We start from the raw sequence: 19,262 nt of genomic DNA on the forward strand, positions 1-19,262 counted from the left end.
GTTACTCATTTTTAAAGGAAATCTGAAGAGAAGAAATTCCTGTGAAGACTATCCAGGCTGCTAATGCAAAACTTAACCCTGTTTATGTTCATGACACAAATGCCAATAAAGGTCATTTTGACTTACTGGGCCTTTTGAAGTGGATGCTGAGTCTCTTCATCAAGATAAGCATTTGGCATCTAATTCAGAAACAGTTTTGCCTATGGATAAACGTTTAGACACTGAAACTCCTAAAGTGATCCATTCAAAAATATGTGGACAAAGCATCTTTGAAGCCTGTTGGTGGCAATGGAATTAATTCCTCTGATAGTCTTTGGTCACCAACTATTAAAAGGCAAAAACATATGAATGTTACAAGTCCACTGATAAAAGTGAAGAACGTAAGTAGGTTTTTTTAAAAAAATAAAAGTAAGAAAATGTATAAAATGTGTATACATTTTGGATAGAATATATTTTCAAGTGGAACATGCCTAATCTTTTGTATTAAAACAGTAAATGTTTTATGGATTAGAAATTGTATCTTTATTCACAGATCTAGTGGAAATGTACTACTCTAAATCTTAGTTTTCTTTTCCATTTTTCCCTGGTTCTCTATAATGGATTTTTTACTGGGTTATGGCTGGCTTCCCCACCATGAGGGAACTTTTCTTTTGTGGGAATGGATTTTCTTTTTTCTAATTAGTTTTGGGCAGATTTTAGTTCTGCTGATATCTAAGATAAGTCAACTAAGTAAAATTATTTAAGACTATTATATAATTTTGTTTCATGTGTCATTGGATATTTTTGGAATTTTTTAGAAATGGCTCCATCACCGAGTGTGGTCTATCAAAATGAAGAGGACAGATGGGTCACTGACTTGGCATATTACACATTTTTTAATACAGAGCAAGTTTTAAATATGTCTGTAGCTAACAAGATGAATGAAGAATTCATATCTGTTTATAAGTGTATTGATAACCACACTGTTGTGCCATTTTTCGTTGCTTTTGATGGTATTATGAGATGACTCTGTATATATTGGCTAGCCACACCAAATCACTTTTGGAGTATACATTTGAACCTTGAACAGTGTGGGGGGTTAAGGGATACTCCCTGTGTATTTCAAAATATGTTGTAACTTTTGACTCCCCAAAATGTTAACTGACAGTTTATTGTTTATGTTATTGCTTAAGGCTTCTGGTAAACAGTCAATTAACACTGATTTTGTATGCTACATGTATTATATATTATATTCTTACAGTAGGGTAAGCTAGAGAGAAGAAGTTAAAATCATGAGGGAGAGAAAATAATACTATATGAAAAAGAAAAATCTGTGTGTAAGTAGACCTTTGCAGTTCAGATTCATGTAGTTCAAGGGTCAGCTCTAATACTGAGCTTATCAGCAGTCTTTATTATTATTTATTATTTTGATTACATTTCTTTTTTTAAATTCAGTTTGCCAACATATAGTATAACACCCAGTGCTCATCCATCCCATCAAGTGCCCTCCTCAATGAACATCACCCAGTTACCCCATCCCCCTACTCACCTTTCTTTCCTCAGCCCTTTGTTTGTTTCCCAGAGTTAGGAGTCTCTCATGGTTTGTCTTCCTCTCTAATTTTTCCCACTCAGTTATGCTCCTTTCCCTTTTGGTCCCTTTCTCTATATCTTATATTACACGTATGAGTGAACTTATATGATTATTATCCTTCTCCAATTGACTTATTTCACTCAGCATAATAATCCCAGTTCCATCAACATTGAAGCAAATGGTGGGTATTCTTTTCTGATGGTTGAGTAATATTCCATTTTATATGTAGACCACATCTTTATCCATTCCTGGTGAAGGACATCGTGGCTCCTTCCACAATTTGGCTATTGTGGACATTGCTGCTATGAACACTGGGGTGCAGGTGTCCCAGCATTTCACTACATCAGTGTCTATGTGGTAAATACCCAGTAATGCAATTGCTGGGTTGTAGGGTAGCTCTATTTTTAACTTCTTGAAGAACCTCCACACTATATTCCAGAGTGGCTGTACCAGTTCACATTCCCACCAACAGTGCAAAAGGGTTCCCCTTTCTCCACATCCTCTCCAACATTTCATATTTCCCGTCTTGTTAATTTTCACCACTCTCACTGGTGAGAGATGGTATCTCACTGTGGTTTTGATTTGTATTTCCCTGATGGCAAGTGATGCAGAGCATTTTCTCAAGTGTTTCTTGGCCATGTCTATGTCTTCCTCTGTGAAATTTCTGTTCATGTCTTTTGCCCATTTCATGATTGGATTGTTTGTTTCTTGTGTGTTGAGTTTGATAAGTTCTTTATACATCTTGGATACTAGCCCTTTATCTGATATGTCATTTGCAAATATCTTATCCCATTCTGTAGGTTGTCTTTTAGTTTTGTTGGCTGTTTCTTTAGCTGTGCAGAAGCTTTTTATTTCGATGAAGTCCCAATAGTTCAGTTTTGCTTTTGTTTCCCTTGCCTTCATAGATGTATCTTACAAGAAGTTGCTATGGCCAAGTTCATAAAGGTTGTTGCCTGTGTTCTCCTCTAGGATTTTGATGCATTCTTGTCTCACATTTAAATCTTTCATCCATCTTTAAAATAAATTTAATTTTTATTGGTGTTCAATTTGTCAACATATAGAATAGAATAACACCCAGTGCTCATCCTGTCAAGTGCCCACCTCAGTGCCCATCACCTACTCACCCCCACCCCTCGCCCACCTCCCCTTCCACCACCCCTAGTTCGTTTCCCAGAGTTAGGAGTCTTTCATGTTCTGTCTCCTTTTCTGATATTTCCCACTTATTTTTTTCTCCTTTCCCCTTTATTCCCTTTCACTATTTTTTATATTCCCCAAATGAATGAGACCATATAATGTTTGTTCTTAAGTCTTTCATCCATTTTGAGTTTATCTTTGTGTCTGGTGTAAGAGAGTGGTCTAGTTTCATTCTTCTGCATGTGGCTGTCCAATTTTCTCAGCAACATTTATTGAAGAGACTGTCCTTTTTCCAGTGGATAGTCTTTCCTGCTTTGTTGAATATTAGTTGATCATAGAGTTGAGGGCCCATTTCTGGGTTCTCTATTCTGTCCCATTGATCTGTTTTGGGGCAGTACCATACTGTCTTGATGATCACAGCTTTGTAATACAGCTTGTAATCCAGCATTATGTTGACCCCAGCATTGGTTTTCTTTTCCAATGTTCCTCTGGCTATTCAGGGTCTTTTATGATACCATACAAATCTTAAAATGATTTGTTCCAATTCTGTGAAGAAAGTCCAAGGTCTTTTGATACAGATTGCATTGAATGTGTAAATTGCCCTGGGAAGCATAGACATTTTCACAGGTTTATTCTTCCAATCTATGAGCATGGAATGTTTTTCCATCTTGTTACATCTCCCTCAGTCAGTTAAATGTCGAACTCTTGATTTTGGCTCAGGTCATGATCTTGGGGTTGTGAGATTGAGCCTCAGCTGGGGCGCTCAGCTACCCAGTGTGGAGTCTGCTTGAGATTCTCTGTCTCCCTCTGCCTCTGCTACTCCCCCTGCTCATTTGCACTAACTCTTTCTCTCTCAAATAAATAAGATCTATAAAAGAATTATTATTGCTTAGGAAGGAACAAGCCTGAAGCATAAACACATCAAAGATTCTGCAGCTGTGCTCCCTGCTAACAGTGCATTCACCCTGAGCTATTCACTCTTGGCAACTATTTAAAACAGTGAAAGGACATGAACCACCTCCTTCAACCGTAGGTGTTATTTTCAGAGAACAAGAAAATGACTGCTTTGCTCACACTCTGTCTTGAATCAGGTAGTGCTAAGCCTTCAGATTTGGCCATTGCATATCCTTATGCATTTTTAAATTATTTTGTTAATTTTAAGACAATATTGCTTGGACTTTGTAAGGGCATTGAATATATAGATCAATTTGGGGAAAATTGGTGAGATGTTGACTCATGACCTCTAGCCAGGCATAGTTCCTCCTTTATGCAGGTCTTTTTCTCTTGACAATGTTTTGTACTTTTCAGTGTCACACATCTCTTGCCTGATTTAGTGCTAAATATTTCATATTTTTTATCTTATTCCAAATAGTATTTTAAAACCCTAAAATATTCTTTGTTATTATTACAAAATGCAATTCATTTTTTGTCATGAATATATATTTCTAAGTAGATTTTATTTTTTAGAACAGCTTTAGATTTACAAGAAAGTTGAGAAGAGAGCACAGAGAATTCACATATATCTGCACCCAATTTCCATCACTGCAAATAACTTGTGTTAGTATGGTACATTTGTCACAATTAATGGATCTATACTGAGGCATTATTATATACTGTAGTCCATAGTTTATTCAAATTTCCTTAGTTTTGTTTGTTTTTCCCCAATGTCCTTTTCCTGTTCAAGGGTTCCATCCAGAAAACCACATCGCATTTTGTCATGTCTTTTTTATCTTTTCCTGGTTCTAACAGTTTCCCAGACTTTCCTTGTTTCAGATGAATTCAACAGTTTTGAAGAATATTGGTCAAATATTTCGTAGAATGTTCTTGGAATTCAGTTGGATTTTCCCTGATGTTTTTCTCATGATGAGACTGAGTTTACTGAGTTTTTGGAAGATAGACAATCACAGAGTAAAGTGCCATTCTCATCACGTCATACCAAGGGTTGAGCCTATCAACATGAGCTATCATTATTATTGTTCCCTTCATCACCTGGCTAGGGCAAACTTTATCAAGTTTCTCCACTGCAAAGTTACTCTTCCCCCACCCCCTTCCCCATATTGGACTTTTTAGAAGGAAATCACAGTGTGCAGCCCACCCTTAAGGACTAGAGAGTTATGCTATCCCTACTTGAAGGAAGAGTATCTACATAAGTTTTTGGATTCTTTTGCATGACGAGTTGTCTCATCTTCCCAGTGTATTTGTTTATTCAATCATTTATTTATATCAATGTACACTCATGAATATTTATTTTATGCTTAACTGGGTTATAATCCATACTATTTTATTTATTTTATTGCTCAACTTTTAGTTTTAGCCATTGGGTACACACATCTCTTTGACATGCCTTCATCAATGTGGATTTGTTGCTCTTGTTAGCACTTTCTTACTTTCTGGTATTTATAAGGTGCTCCAGGAATCTCTGGTCTATTTCTTGTCCAGTCTTAGAATTAACCATTTCTCCAGGGAGTCCTGGTTCCTTTTACTGGAGAATGATATTAGAAGCCAAAATATGAACAATAGGTATAATTGATTTTCTTTTGAAATCAAACATTTAATATTTTAATCAAGTTGTATCAATACAATTTTTCAAGCAAGTGCCAACTGGAAGACCAGGCCTAGGGATTCGTAAAGGAAACAAATCTTCCAAAGAGCAAGAACACCAAGGTGATCTTCTACTCCAGACTCATTGTTAGTGGCCACAGCAGCACCAGTTGACCAGTGTTAATCCGATTACTGAGTGTTTACCACATCATCAATTTTCAGAATGCTCCAGACGGTTTCAGTTGCTAGAGTCAGTGCACTGACTGAAACCAACAAAAGCTGGACAACCAGTTCCTCCAAAATGTTGGAAATACCACCCTTTCGGACATTAATGCCGGGCATTTTTTCTCCTTGGGCATGTCAGTTTCTTAGTTCTGTTACTGTAGAAATGGGATTCAGACCAGCATTTTCAGCTAGTGTAGATGGAATGACTTCCATAGAATCTCCAAAAGCACGAACGCAGTAGGATTCCATCCTACTCAATGTTCGTGAATATTCAGTTAACCGCAGGGCCAATTCTATCCCTGGAGTACCACCTCCTGCAATAAGAGCTCTCTTCTTCACTAAACAGCGAATAACACATAGGGCATCATGAATAGAGTGCTCAGCTTCTTTAATCACCAATTTGTTAGATCCACCAACAACAATTCTGTTTTTCCCTGGGCTTGTACAGCCTGTAATCTTAAGCAGTTTGCCAGAATCATTTAAATTGACCTCCTCAGCTAACTCAGCTGATCCCAGCATGTCAGCAGTGAATTGGTCAATATGAGAGCAACTGGCTTGGTTCCAATTGTCATAAAAATGAATTCAGTGTCTTATCTTTCAATATCCTTAACCACCATAATCTTCATCTTGTTCAGGAAATGTAATGCAAGATCACTAAGAGCATCTCTCAGGATAGATTTCTGTATGAGGAGGACATTACAACCTGTTTTTTAATTTGCTTCACTAAATTGAGAATATAAGCTCTCTCCTCCCGAAGCACTTGATCCATCTGGACGTAGTCAGAAACTACAATTTGATTATCCATATCCGTTTTGGGAGCAGATAAGCAAAACTGAATAAGCCCAATCTTAGCCTTTTCAACTCTGGTTATGCCAGAATTTGCCACCTTCTGAGTAAGTACCAGCCCTTCCACCAGCTCACAGTCATCAATTGTCCCACCAAGTTTCTTAACTATTTTAATGTCTCTAAGATCTACACTAGTGGCGGTGGCTGGGTCAATCACTTTCATCACTGCATTTACACTCATTGGAGAAAGCAGACTGAATACTGAGACACAACCTTTGAGTTCAAGGAAGTGGTAGCACTATTTAATAAAGTTTCTCTGTCACTCAGTTCCACAGGTCGAGACATGTCAGTCAAGATTTCTATACCCTGGTCGGCATCCGGGAAGCCAGCGGCCCCGCCTCTCCGCAGCTGCAGGCGCTGGTTTAAAGGCGGTGGCAGGAAGCCCGTGCGCGGTTGGTGTCGTCGCCCTCGCGCCCGCTCGGATTTTTCATAGTCAGAATTAACCAAACAAAATAAGCCAAGATGTCCGTGGACCTGATGACCTATGAGGCCCAGTTCTTCCGCTTCACAGTGCAAACTTGCATGCTGAGAATCTACATTGCATTTCAAGACTACCTATTTGAAGTGATGCAGGCCGTCGAACAGGTCATTCTGAAAAAGCTAGGTGACCTCCCAGGCTGTGAGATCAACCCTGTCCAGGTTCGTAAATGCACAGAGAAGTTCCTCGGCTTCATGAAGGGACGTTTTGATAACCTTTTTGGCAAAATGGAGCAGCTGTTTTTACAGTTGATTCTGTGCATTCCCCCAAACATTTTGCTTCCAGAAGACAAACCCCAGGAGCTGCATCCTTGTAGTGAGGAAGAGTTCCGGCTCCTCCAGGAGGAAATTGAACAGTTACAGGAGAAGTATAAGACCGAATTAGGCGCTAAGCAGGCCCTTCTCGCAGAATTAGAGGAACAAAAAATTATGCAGGCCCAACTTAAGCAGACTCTGGTTTTGTTTGATGAACTCGAAAATGCTGGCCAAGATCACGGGACTAGTGATTTCAGGGAAAGCCTGGTGTTCCTGGTCCAGAACTCCAGAAAACTACAGACTATTAGGGACACTATGGAACGGGAAGGCAAGAGAATGAAAATACTGTAATTTCTAAGTAGTGACAGGAACCCGTCAGAAAGTAGAATAGGAAGGGATTGATGTGAATGATATTCTGGTGAACTGAATTTTCTTACGGGATTTCATTTATTGGCTCTTTCTTGTACTCCGCACTTCCCTCTGTCTGGCCACACTCTGCTAGGGCATCTACACTACCCTGAACTAATCCTTTGAGCCCATGTTCCCTAGAGACCTCTCACAGGTGGGAAAGGGTTCCTGGTCCAGCAGCATGTCACCGGGCACCAGGACTGCAGCAGCAGAGCCCTCCTGGGCTGGTCAGAGAGATCTGTAAAAGCAGTCCCTTGATCAGGGGCTCCTTGTAACCTTGATCCTTCTAACTTATTCTTTGGATGCGATCAAATGAGAAAAAGGTTAAGTGGGCGGCTTCGTTAGGAACCAGCGACTGCATGGCCGGATGGGTGCTGGCACCACCCGTGGCCTGCTCTCGTCCACGAATTGCCTTACACAACAAGTTAACCGATAGGAAGAAGCAAATAGAGAAACACCACCCGTGTGATCCTTAGTAAAGAGGAGAGAAGTTGTTTTCGTTCCTAAAATAAATGCTTTCTGTGATCATGGTGTTGGAGATGTGGAGCTGTTTGCTCTGTGGGAGCCTGGTTGGGAAGACCATGGACACAGAAGAGGCAAGTGTGACTGGAGTGGAGGGGCAAGCCTAGAACAGCCGGGAGCAAAGTATCTGAACTGACCACTAGGTATTTATGTCATTTTCCTCCCATACTTTAGTTTTGCCTTGTCCCTAATATTTTTAACTTACTTATTCATACTCCTACGCATCAAATATTTAGTACCCACAGTGCGAAATTTTAGCTGCCTCATACTTGGATTTAGTGGAATCTAATATTTTCTTCTGAAATTAATCCATGGAAGTGTTATATCACCCAGAAAAAGAGCAGAATATCAGTAGCTGCTCCTACGGTGTTGCTTACTTTCCATGTCTTCCAAAAGAACGGGATTTCGAGTTTCTCCTTTATGTAGAAGAGTAGCTCAGGGCGTTAATACTTGGAATTAAATATTCATAGATTTAAGATGCCTGTATTCACCTGGAATCTGTTTATTATCAGAGTCTTTTTTTCCAATCCTATACTTGAAATATGTATATATATTGTAAAGGCTTTTGTTTTCAATCTGCTGTTATTATTTTAAGTAATCTCTACGCCCAAGGTGGGGCTTGAACTCATGACCCTGAGATCAAGAGTTGTATATTCCAGGATGCCTGGGTGGCTCAGTGGTTGAGCATCTGCCTTCGGCTCAGGGCATGATCTTGGGGTCCTGGGATCTAGTCCCGCATCGGGCTCCCTGCAAGGATCCTGCTTCTCCCTCTGCCTGTGTCTCTGCCTTTCTCTGTGTCTCTCATGAATAAATAATTAAAATAAAGAAAATCTTAAAAATATTGTATACTCCACCAACTGAGCCAGCCAGGCGCCATGTTCGTAGCTTATTTAAAATTTCCTAGTATAGAGGGGCCTCTGGGTGGCTCAGTCGGTTGAGTGTTGAGCTCTTGGTTTGAGCTCAGATCATGATCTCAGGGTTGTGGGATCGAGCCCTGAGTCAGGATCCGCACCCGATGGAGAGTCTACTTGAAGATTCTCTCTCCCTCTGCCCCCTCCCTGCTCACATGTGTGTGCATGCACACTCTCCCTAAAATAAATAAATCTTAAAAAATAAAAAAATTAAAAAAAAGATTTCTATACCCTTTTCTAAAGCCTTCTGGAATGACTCAGAAATGATGGTTGGATGAATCCCTTTCTGAAGAAGCTTGGTACAGGAATCTAAGAGCCAGCAATGATGACCACTGATGTGGTGTCATCTCCTGCTTCTATATCTTGTGCCTTAGACAGCTCCACCAGCATTCTGGCTGCTGGATGTGACACTTGCATTTGTTTAAGAATGGTGGCACCATCATTTGTAATGAATGGTCACATCGCCTTTTCCATCTTGAATCATTTTATCCATTCCTTTTGGTCCAAGGCTTGTTCTAATAGCAACAGCTTTGGCTGCGGAATGTTGCTGAAGCGGATCTGGGCCGGCTTGTCATGGTCCTGGTAGGTGGTTTTGCTGTGGCCGCCAGTGGCTGCAGTGGGGCTCCCCTCCAGTGGAGCCACGTTCTCGGGCATGGCCAACTCAGCTGGGTCTCGGTATAATTGATTTTTATTCTTATTTTTTTAAAAAAGATTTTATTTATTTATTCGTGACAGACACACACACACACAGAGAGAGAGAGAGAGAGAGAGACAGGCAGCGAGAGAAGCAGGCTCCATGCAGGGAGCCCCACGTGGGACTCGATCCTGGGTCTCCAGGATCAGGCCGTGGGCTGAAGGCAGCCCTAAACCGCTGAGCCACCTGGGCTGCCTATACTTTCTTTTTTAACCTAAGTGTATTATCTGTGAAGAAAGATAGTTTTACTTATTTCTCTTCAATCTGGATGTCTTTTATTTAATTTTCTTTCTTCTTTAAGTCTTAGAGGTTCTAAAATATGTTGTAAATAAGGATATGTCTTTTTATTACTGAGGAAAGTTTTAGGAAAGTATTTAATCTTCACTTTTAAGTATGATGTTTAACTAGAGGTTTTCCATTGATTCCTTTTACCAGGGTGATAGCTTAAGAGTTGTCATTATGAATGGATGTTAGATTTTTGTCAACTTTTTTTTATCAGCTGAGATGATCACATGGTTTCTCTATTTTAGATTGTTAATATGATGAGTTACATTGATTGATTTTCTAATGTAATCTTACACTAATCACTACTAAGTTAATGGCTATGTCCTCCACAAGGCTGCCCTCACTTAAGATGCCAGCCAAACTTTGGGGTCTTTAGGCCACCTGCACTTAGACCAACTGGCTACAAATCCAGAAGGTCCCCACAACCTTCCTCAAGTTCAGTAATTCATGAGAATGACACATACAATTCAGGAAAACTGCTATTATGAGTACTGCTTTACTATAAAGCATGTAGATTAGGACTAGTCAAATAAAAAGATACAGAGTAAGAAGGTCTTGAATACAGAGCTTCCGTGTTCTCTCCCTCTGAAATCAGAGCATCAAGTTCTGTTTTCAACTTATTTTGAGTTTGAGTTTAATGTTGTCTTTCATTTCTGCTAGCCCAAACTATATTTTCTAATTTTCACTATTTTTTATATTTTTTATATTCCCCATATGAATGAAACCATATAATGATTTTCCTTCTCCTATTGACTCATTTCACTCAGCATATACCCTCCAGTTCCATCCACGTATACCCGACATTTTTAAATTCACTTATAGTAAGCATGAACACAGGTGATGATTAGGATGTTTCCACATCTCTGTCAGTTCTGTTGGAACAAGTTGGCAGCCAGCTGCTCAGGGAGTCAGCACCAGAGACTCCATAGCCAGAGCTTCTGAATGTGACTCTGGGGCACAAGTCATTTGTTTGGTAGAACATGGACAAGACTGGATTCTCAAATACAGATTCCATCAAGAAGTGGGTCAGAAGCAAGAAGATAAGTTCTAGGACTATTTCCAGTTGTATTTGGTCCAAAGGAAGCTTTAGCCAAGAGGTCTCATAGACTGGTTTAAAAATATTCATATGATATTGGTCATCAGTCAAGTATCCATGTTCAAACTGGGTAAATTCTAAGAATCAGAGGGGGACCTATGAAATTTTTGCCTGAGATAATAGTTCCAGGCAAATCTGTGTATGTTGTGCTGGTCAGGACACCAGCATGCTAGAAGAAGACCATCTAGCACCTCAAACAGTATTCTCTCCTTTCCCAGAAGAGGGCAATATCCAGTGCCCACTTCAGGCTTCTGCAAATTGTGTGTGTGGGAATCACCTCCATTTCTTTTGCAAGTTCAGGAAGCCTAAAAGACATCTCAGACTTTTGAGTGTTAAGATCCAGAATGATATTATTTATATTTTAAGTTAGAAGAAAGACCTAGTGTCTTGGTTTCAGTTCAATAGTCTAATAGCCTGAAGCCATTCACATTAACTTTCCTAAGTATCACTTTGCTCATCTGTTAAATGGGGGTAATCTTTCCTGTCTACCCACTCAGTGTTTTTCTGAGTCAAATAAAACAAAGCGGGTTAAAATTCCCCATGAAGTGCATACTGTTGTCAAAGATAAGAGCCCATTTGGGGACATCACTCATTCTTGGTATTAGAGCAATTGAAAGGAGGAAGAGGGTGTGTGTGTGTGTGTGTGTGTGTGTGTGTGTGTACATGCGCATGTGTGTAGGTGTGTGTGGTTGTGAGCTCTGTGGACATCACAGAAAAGACTCAAGCTCTTCAGGTTGAAAGCCTTGGTAGGGGAGGTACTGAGGAAAAGAGAAAGATAGAGATAACAAGGCAGTTCTTCTCCCTAGGACTCCTGGCTCCTGGAAGGACAGTGGAAAAGATGAAGCACTGCAGGAGCCACAGATGTGCAAACAGATGCTCTGGGGTGCCAGTATTTTGTATACTAAGCCAGTGGTATACACCCTGTCCTTGGGATAGAGATCATTCTTTCCTTTTAGGTTTTACAACACATCAGAGAGATTATGGGGGATGATCTGATGCACATTAGGTCCAGAGAACTTCAAAGATAAGAAATGTGCAAAAAAGGGAGACAATTTCAAAGGCCAGGGAAGAAAGAACCAGAAAGCAAGGTTAATAGTAGAAAAATGAGAGGCAAGAAATCCCTTCCTTTGTTTTGGTTCTAAAAATAAAGACCTTTGGATTCCTAACAATAAATTATGAAATAAACTTAAATTCACACTAGAATATCATATTGAATATTGTTATGCAAAATGCTCTGTTTCATTAAGGCTTGGTTTTTTAAAAAAAATATTTAGGCAGAGACAAATTGGGAAGTTCCAGCCATTGCTGAAGGGAGAGGCAGATTGTATTTAAATATTCAATACACTCTTTTTGAGGATATCAATTTCTCTCTTCTTTAATAATAAAGATTTAATTATCAGTTTAAGTATGCCGTACATAGATTTTTTTCTCCTTCATCATGTGGAAGAAAAGTCATTAGAACTTATAAGAATCAAAGCTTGGAGAGAGCAGGGTCTGACAGGCAGTCACAGCAACAAGAAGAAATTCCTCAAGCAACACTGCTCGGAGCCTGGAAATTTAAAGTTTCTAAGCCAAGTTCTTCTGAAACCATGGAACTGAAGTTGCAGGAGGCATTTACTACCTTGATAGACTTTATGACAAATTTTAAGAAAAATGTGGAGGAAGGAAGATTGGACAGGGGAGCACGGTAGCCAAAGCCTGATCTTAAAGCTTTGGAATATATTAAGTGATGACTGACAGACTAATAACAAGAGTTTATTGAGTTCTTATTACCTGGCAAGCTCTGTTCTGTGTTCTTTATATCCATTATCCATTGGCTTATCACAACTACTCCAGGAGGTTTATCTATAATTGGCACCATTTTAGCAGATGAGAAAATTAAGTCTTATGGAGGGCAAGTAAAATTTCTAGGTCCACAGAGATAGTAAATAGTAGGACTGAGATTAGGAACCCAGAGGCCATATTGTTAACCACAGTGATAAGCTGTCTTCCATGACAAAAACTTAGAGAACAGGAGAGGATACATTTGATTTGTTATATTTAAGTCTATCTTGAAGGAGGAGGCAAGATGGAGGAAGAGTATGAGTCCTTATTTCATCTGGTCCCCCAAATTTAGCTAGATGACTTTCAAACCACCCTGAACACCTATGAATTCAACCTGAGATGTACAAAAAATAATTGGAATGCTATGGAGAGAAAAAGTGGTCCTTTCTCAAGCCATTCTGCACTGGACAAAAATGACTAGAAGGAAGAATTCACCACAAAAGAAAGAACCAGAAGCAATACTCTCTGCCACAGACCTAATGGATATGGATTTAAGTACCATGTCAGAGATACAATTTAGAAGTACAGTTATAAAATTACTGGTGGCTCTAGAAAAAACCATAAAGGACTCTTAGAGATTCTCTTACTGTAGAAATGAGATCTAATCCGGCCTAAAGTAAAAAATACTTTAACTGAGATGTAGTCTAAACTGGATGCTCTAACAGCTAGGGTTAATGAGGCAGAAGAGAGAGTGACATAGAAGACAAATTGATGGGGAAGGAAGCTGAGGAAAAGACAGAAAAACATCTAAGAGCCCATTAGGAGAGGCTCTGGGAATTAAGAGGTAATTTGAGAAAGAATAATGTTCGTCTTATTGGGATGCAGAGGGTGTGGATACAGAGGACCAGAAGGTATGTTTGAACAAATCATAGCTGAGAAGTTCCCTAATCTGGGGAAGGAAATAGGCACACAGATCCAAGAGATAGAGAGGACCCCCTCCCCCCATCTACAAAAAGCAATCAACACTCTGACATGTAAGAGTGAAGCTTGCAAATTTCGGAGATAAAAAAGAAAATCCTAAAACAGCTTGAGACAAGAGATTCCTAGCTTACATGGAGAGAATATCAGACACAACCTCTCCATAGAAACCTGGCAGGCCAGAACGAGCTGGCATGATATATTTAGGGTAGTAAACAAGAAAAACATGCAGCCAAGAATATTTTATCCAACAAAGCTGTAGTTCAGAATACAAAGAGACATAAAGATCTTCCAGGATAGACAGAAACTGAAATAATATGTATCCCCCAAAGCAGCTCTGCAAGAAATATTAAGAGGGACCCTGTAAGAGAAGGAGGGAGCCCAAAGAAACAATATGCAGAAACAGGGACTGTATAGGTAATACTATGACACTAAATCCATATCTTTCAAAGTTACTCTGAACGTGAATGGGCTAAATTATCCAGTAAAAAGACACAGGGTATCAGACTGTATAAAAAAGCAAGACCCATCTATATACTGTGTACAGAAGACTAATTTTAGACTTAAGGACACTCATGGACTTAAAATAAAGGGGTAGAGACCCATTTACCATGCAATGGTAAAACTCTTTTCTTTCCTCAAAAAGAAAGCTGAAGTAATAATCTTCATATCAGATAAATTAGATTTTAAACCAAAAACTGTAGTAAGAAATGAAGAGGGATACTATATCATACTTAAAGGGTCTATCCAACAAGAAGATCTAACAATTATAAATATTTATGCTCCTAATGTGGGAGCAGCCAATTATATCAACCAATTAATAACCAAAATAGAGAGACATTTGGTGATAATATAATTATGAGTAGGAAACTTCAACACAACACTCTCAGCAAAGGACATATCACCTAAGCAGAAGATCACCAAAGAAACAAGGACTTTGAAAGACACACTGGACCAAATGGATTTCACAGATATATATAGAACATTCCAACTTAATACAACAGAATACACATTCATCTCAAGTGTACATGGAACTTTCTCCAAAATAGACCACTTACAGGATCACAAATCAGGTCTCAACTGATACTAAAAGAGTGGGATTATTCCCTGCATATTTTCAGACTGCAATGATTTCAAACTAGAACTCAATCACAAGAAAAAATTTGGGAGGAACTCAAACACTTGGGGGTTAAGAGCATACTACTAAAAGATGAATGAGTCAACCAGGAAATTAAAGAAGAATTAAAAAGATTCATGGAAACTAACGAAAATGAAAGCACAACTGTTCAAAATCTTTGGGATACAGCAAAGGTGGTCATAAAAGGGAAATACATCTCAATACAAGCCTCCCTCAAAAAAATTGGAAAAATCTCAAATACACAAGCTAACCTTGCACCCAAAGGAACTTGAGAAAAAAGAGCAAATAAAGCCTAAAGCAAGCAGAAGAGAAATAATAAAGATTAAAGCAGAACTCAATGAAATACAGACCAGAAGAACCATAGGACAGATCAACAAAACCAGGATCTGGTTCCTTGAAAGAATTAATAAGATAGTTAAACCCTCAGCCAGATTTATTAAGAAGAAAAGAGAAAAGACTCAAATTAATAAAATCATGAAAGAAAGAGGGGAGATTACAATCGATACTAATGAAATACAAATGACCTTAAAAAAGTGCTATGAGCAACTATATGCCAACAAACTAGGCAATCTAGAAGAAATGGATGCATTCCTCCAAACCTACAAATTACCAAAACTGAAAGAGGAAGAAATAGGAAACCTGAACTGATCAATAACCAATGAGGAAATCGAAGCAGTCATCACAAAAACTCCCAAGATTCACAAGTCCAGGGCCAGATGGCTTCCAAAGGTAATTATACGAAACACTTAAGAAGAAATAATACCTATTCTACTAAAGCTGTTTTGAAGGATAGAAAGGGAGGGAATACTTCCAAACTCATTTGATGAGGCCAGCATTACCTTAACCCCAAAACCAACAAAGACCCAATCAAATAGAATTACGGAACAGTATCCCTCATGAAGGCAGATGTAAAAATTCTCACCAAGATACTAGCCAATGGGATCCAACAGTACATTAAGAGGATTAATCACCACAACCAAGTGGGATTTATCCCTGGGATGCAAGGGTGGTTCAACACTCGTAAAACAATCAATGTGATAGATCACGTCAATAAATGAAAAGACAAGAACCATATGATCCTGTGAATAGATGCAGAGAAAGCATTTGACAAAATACAGCATCCATTCCTGATTAAAACTCTTCAAAGTGTAGGGATAGAGGGAACATTCCTCAGTATCATAAAAACCACTTATGAAAAGCCCACAATGAACATCATTATCACGAAGGTAAAACTGAGAGCTTTCCCTAAGGTCAGGAACACAACAGGGATGCCCACTCCCACCACTTTTGTTCAGCATAGTACTAAAAGTCCTAGCCTCAGCAATCAGAAAACAAAAAGAAATAAAAGGCATTCAAATTGGCAAAGAAGAAGTCAAATCCTCCTGCTTCACAAAAGGCTCCACCTCAAGATTGCTAGAACTCTACAGCAGTTCAGCAATGTGGCAGGATACAAAATCAATGCACAGAAATCAGAGGCTTTTCTATACACTGACAATGAGACTGAAGAAAGAGAAATTAAGGAGTCAATCCCATTTACAATTGCACCCAAAAGCATAAGGTACCTTGGAATAAACCTAACCAAAGAGGTAAAGGATCTGTACTCTTAAAAACTATAGAACACTTATGAAAAAAAATCAAAGAAGACACAAAGAGATGGGCAAAGATTCCATGCTCATGGATTGAAAGAATAAATATTGTGAAAATGTCTACTCTACCCAGAGCAATTTACACATTCAATGCAATCCTATGAAAATACCGTGAACTTCCTTCACAGAGCTGGAACAAATAATCCTAAGATTTGTATGGAATCAGAAAAGATCCTGAATAGCCAGAGGAATGTTGAAAAAGAAAACTAAAGCTAGGGACATCACAATGCCTGACTTCAAGCTATATTACAAAGCTGTGATCATCAAAACAGTATGGTACTGGCACAAACAGACACATAGATAAATGGAACAGAATAGAGAATCCAGAAATGGACCCTCAACTCTATGGTCAACTAATATTCAATAAAGCAGGAAAGAATATCCCCTGGAAGAAAAGACACTCTCATCAATAAGTGGTGTTGGGAAAATTGGACAGCCAAATGTAGAAAAGTGAAACTAGATCATTTTCTTTTATCATACAGAAAGATAATCTCAAAATGCTTGGAAGATCTAATGGGAGATGAGAATCCGTCAAAATCCTAGAGGAGAGCACAGGCAACAACCTTCTTGAACTTGGCCCTAGTAACTTCTTGCAAGATACACCTATGAAGGCAAGGAAAACAAAAGCAAAAATGAACTATTGGGACTTCATCAAGATAAAAACCTTCTGCATAGCAAAGGAAACAGTTAACAAAACTAAAAGGCAACCTACAAAATGGGAGAAGATATTTGCAAATGATATATCAGATAAAGGGCTAATATCCAAGAGCTATAAGAAACTTATCAAACACCCAAGAAACAAACAGTCCAATCATGAAATGGGCAAAAGACATGAACAGAAATCTCACAGAGGAAGACATAGACATGGCTAACAAGCACATGAGAAAATGCTTCGCATCGCTTGCCATCAGGGAAATACAAATCAAAACCACAATGAGATACCACCTCACACCAGTGAGAATGGGGAAAATTGACGGGAAACAACAAGTGTTGGAGAGGATGTGGAGAACAGGGAACCATCTTGCACTGTTGGTGGGAATGTGAACTGGTACAGCAAATCTTGAAAACAGTGTGGAAGTTCCTCAAAGAGTTAAAAATATAACTATTGACCCAGCAATTGCACTACTGGGTATTTACCCCAAAGATACAGTTGCAGTGAAACACTGGGACACCTGCATCCCAATGTCTATAGCAGCAATGTCCACAATAGCTAAACTGTGGAAGGAGCCATGATGTACTTCAACCGATGAATGGATAAAGAAGATGTGATCTCTATACACAATGGATTATTATTCAGCTATCAGGATGGATACCTACCATTTACTTTGACATGAATGGAACTGGAGGGTATTATGCTGAGTGAAATAAGTTAATCAGAGAAAGACAATTATCATACAGCTTCACTCATATGTGGAATATAATAAGAAATAGTGAAAAAGACCATAAGAGAAAGGAGGGAAGCTGAGTGGGGAAAAATTAGAGAGGAAGAAAAACCACGAGAGATCTTTAACTCTGGGAAACAAAGGGTTGCAGAAGGGGAGGTGGATTGGGGGACATGTTAACAGGCATTAAGGAGGGCACATGATGAGACGAGCACTGGGTGTTATACTATATATTTGCAAATTCAATTTAAATAATATATATATATATAAAAGAAAAACAAGAGAACTGGGCAAAAAAATCTGTCTATATCATGCCATCTTTAGATATATGTTATAGTCGAAATCATTTATGGATACATACATTAACAAAGTTTATTTTAAAAATAATAAAATTCATATACTTAATCTAATCCTATAGCAAATGAATCTTTTACTTTGGATCTTGAAGCAAGTGCTTGTTTTGGATTCTTTAATATTTTATTTCAGATTTTTGAATCAGTATTTGTGATATTAGCCTATAATTAGTCTGTAATACTCCTTTTCTATGGTTATCAGATTTATATCAATGTTATATTTGCTTCATAAATAATTTAAATATTTGTGTTCATAGGTTAGAACAATTTATTTAGCGTTAGAATTATCTGTTCTTTGAAGATTTGGTGGAACTCACCTATGAAAGCATTGAGGCCTGAAGCTTTGTGTGTGTGTGTGTGTGTGTGTGTGTGTGTGTTGGGGTGTAGAATCTGGATGATTTTCTATATTTGTTTTATTAAAATTAATCTATTTTGGGCACCTGGGTGGCTCAGTTGGTTGAGTGTCTGCCTTTGGCTCAGGTCATGATCCTGTGCTGTGTTCCTGGTTCGGGGGAGTCTGCTTCTCCCTTTCCCTCAAATAAAGGGAAACACTTCTGCTCTCTCTCAAATAAATAAATGAAATCTTTTTAAAAATTAATCTATTTAAACTTTAATTTCCTGATAAATTATCTATTTCACTTTTTCTTTAGTAATGGTAGTCAATTTTAAGATTTCCTCTGTCAGTTGTTTTATACACACATGCTTCTATTCTTTCTCAATGTTAATGGTTTATTTATTTGTTAATGTATTAATTAGAGGTGATTTCTTTCTCCTTTAAAAACATAATTAGTTTCTGATTGTGTGTTCAAACCTCTTCCCTTTTACTTTTTTTTTTAAAGATTTATTTATTTATTTATGATAGACATAGAGAGAGAGAATGGCAGAGACACAGGCAGAGAGAGAAGCAGGCTCCATGCAGGGAGCCCGATGTGGGACTCGATCCTGGGACTCCAGGATCGCACCCTGGGCCAAAGATAGGCGCCAAACTGCTGAGCCACTCAGGGATCCCCTCTTCCCTTTTACTTACGTAAGAATTA

At 38.6% G+C, this 19,262-nt stretch overlaps 1 protein-coding gene and 2 pseudogenes across 1 annotated transcript; 1 reads left to right on the forward strand and 2 right to left on the reverse strand.

Annotated features, from left to right (window-relative positions):
* LOC119871868 overlaps positions 1-19,262 on the reverse strand; it is an 82,748-nt pseudogene that overhangs the window by 3,042 nt on the left and 60,444 nt on the right.
* LOC100684765 lies at positions 5,393-9,558 on the reverse strand (annotated as a pseudogene).
* Positions 5,651-8,454, forward strand: LOC102154136 (protein MIS12 homolog). The gene has a single exon (XM_038537153.1). The coding sequence runs from the start codon at positions 6,779-6,781 to the stop codon at positions 7,397-7,399; it is 621 nt and encodes a 206-aa protein (XP_038393081.1). The 5' UTR covers positions 5,651-6,778; the 3' UTR covers positions 7,400-8,454.

This window comes from Canis lupus, chromosome 5 (assembly GCF_011100685.1).
Source record: "Canis lupus familiaris isolate Mischka breed German Shepherd chromosome 5, alternate assembly UU_Cfam_GSD_1.0, whole genome shotgun sequence".
Taxonomy (NCBI): domain Eukaryota; kingdom Metazoa; phylum Chordata; class Mammalia; order Carnivora; family Canidae; genus Canis; species Canis lupus.

Coding starts and splice junctions, on each gene's coding strand:
- LOC102154136 (XM_038537153.1), top strand. CDS start 6,779: ATGTCCGTGGACCTGATGACCTATGAGGCCCAGTTCTTCCGCTTCACA.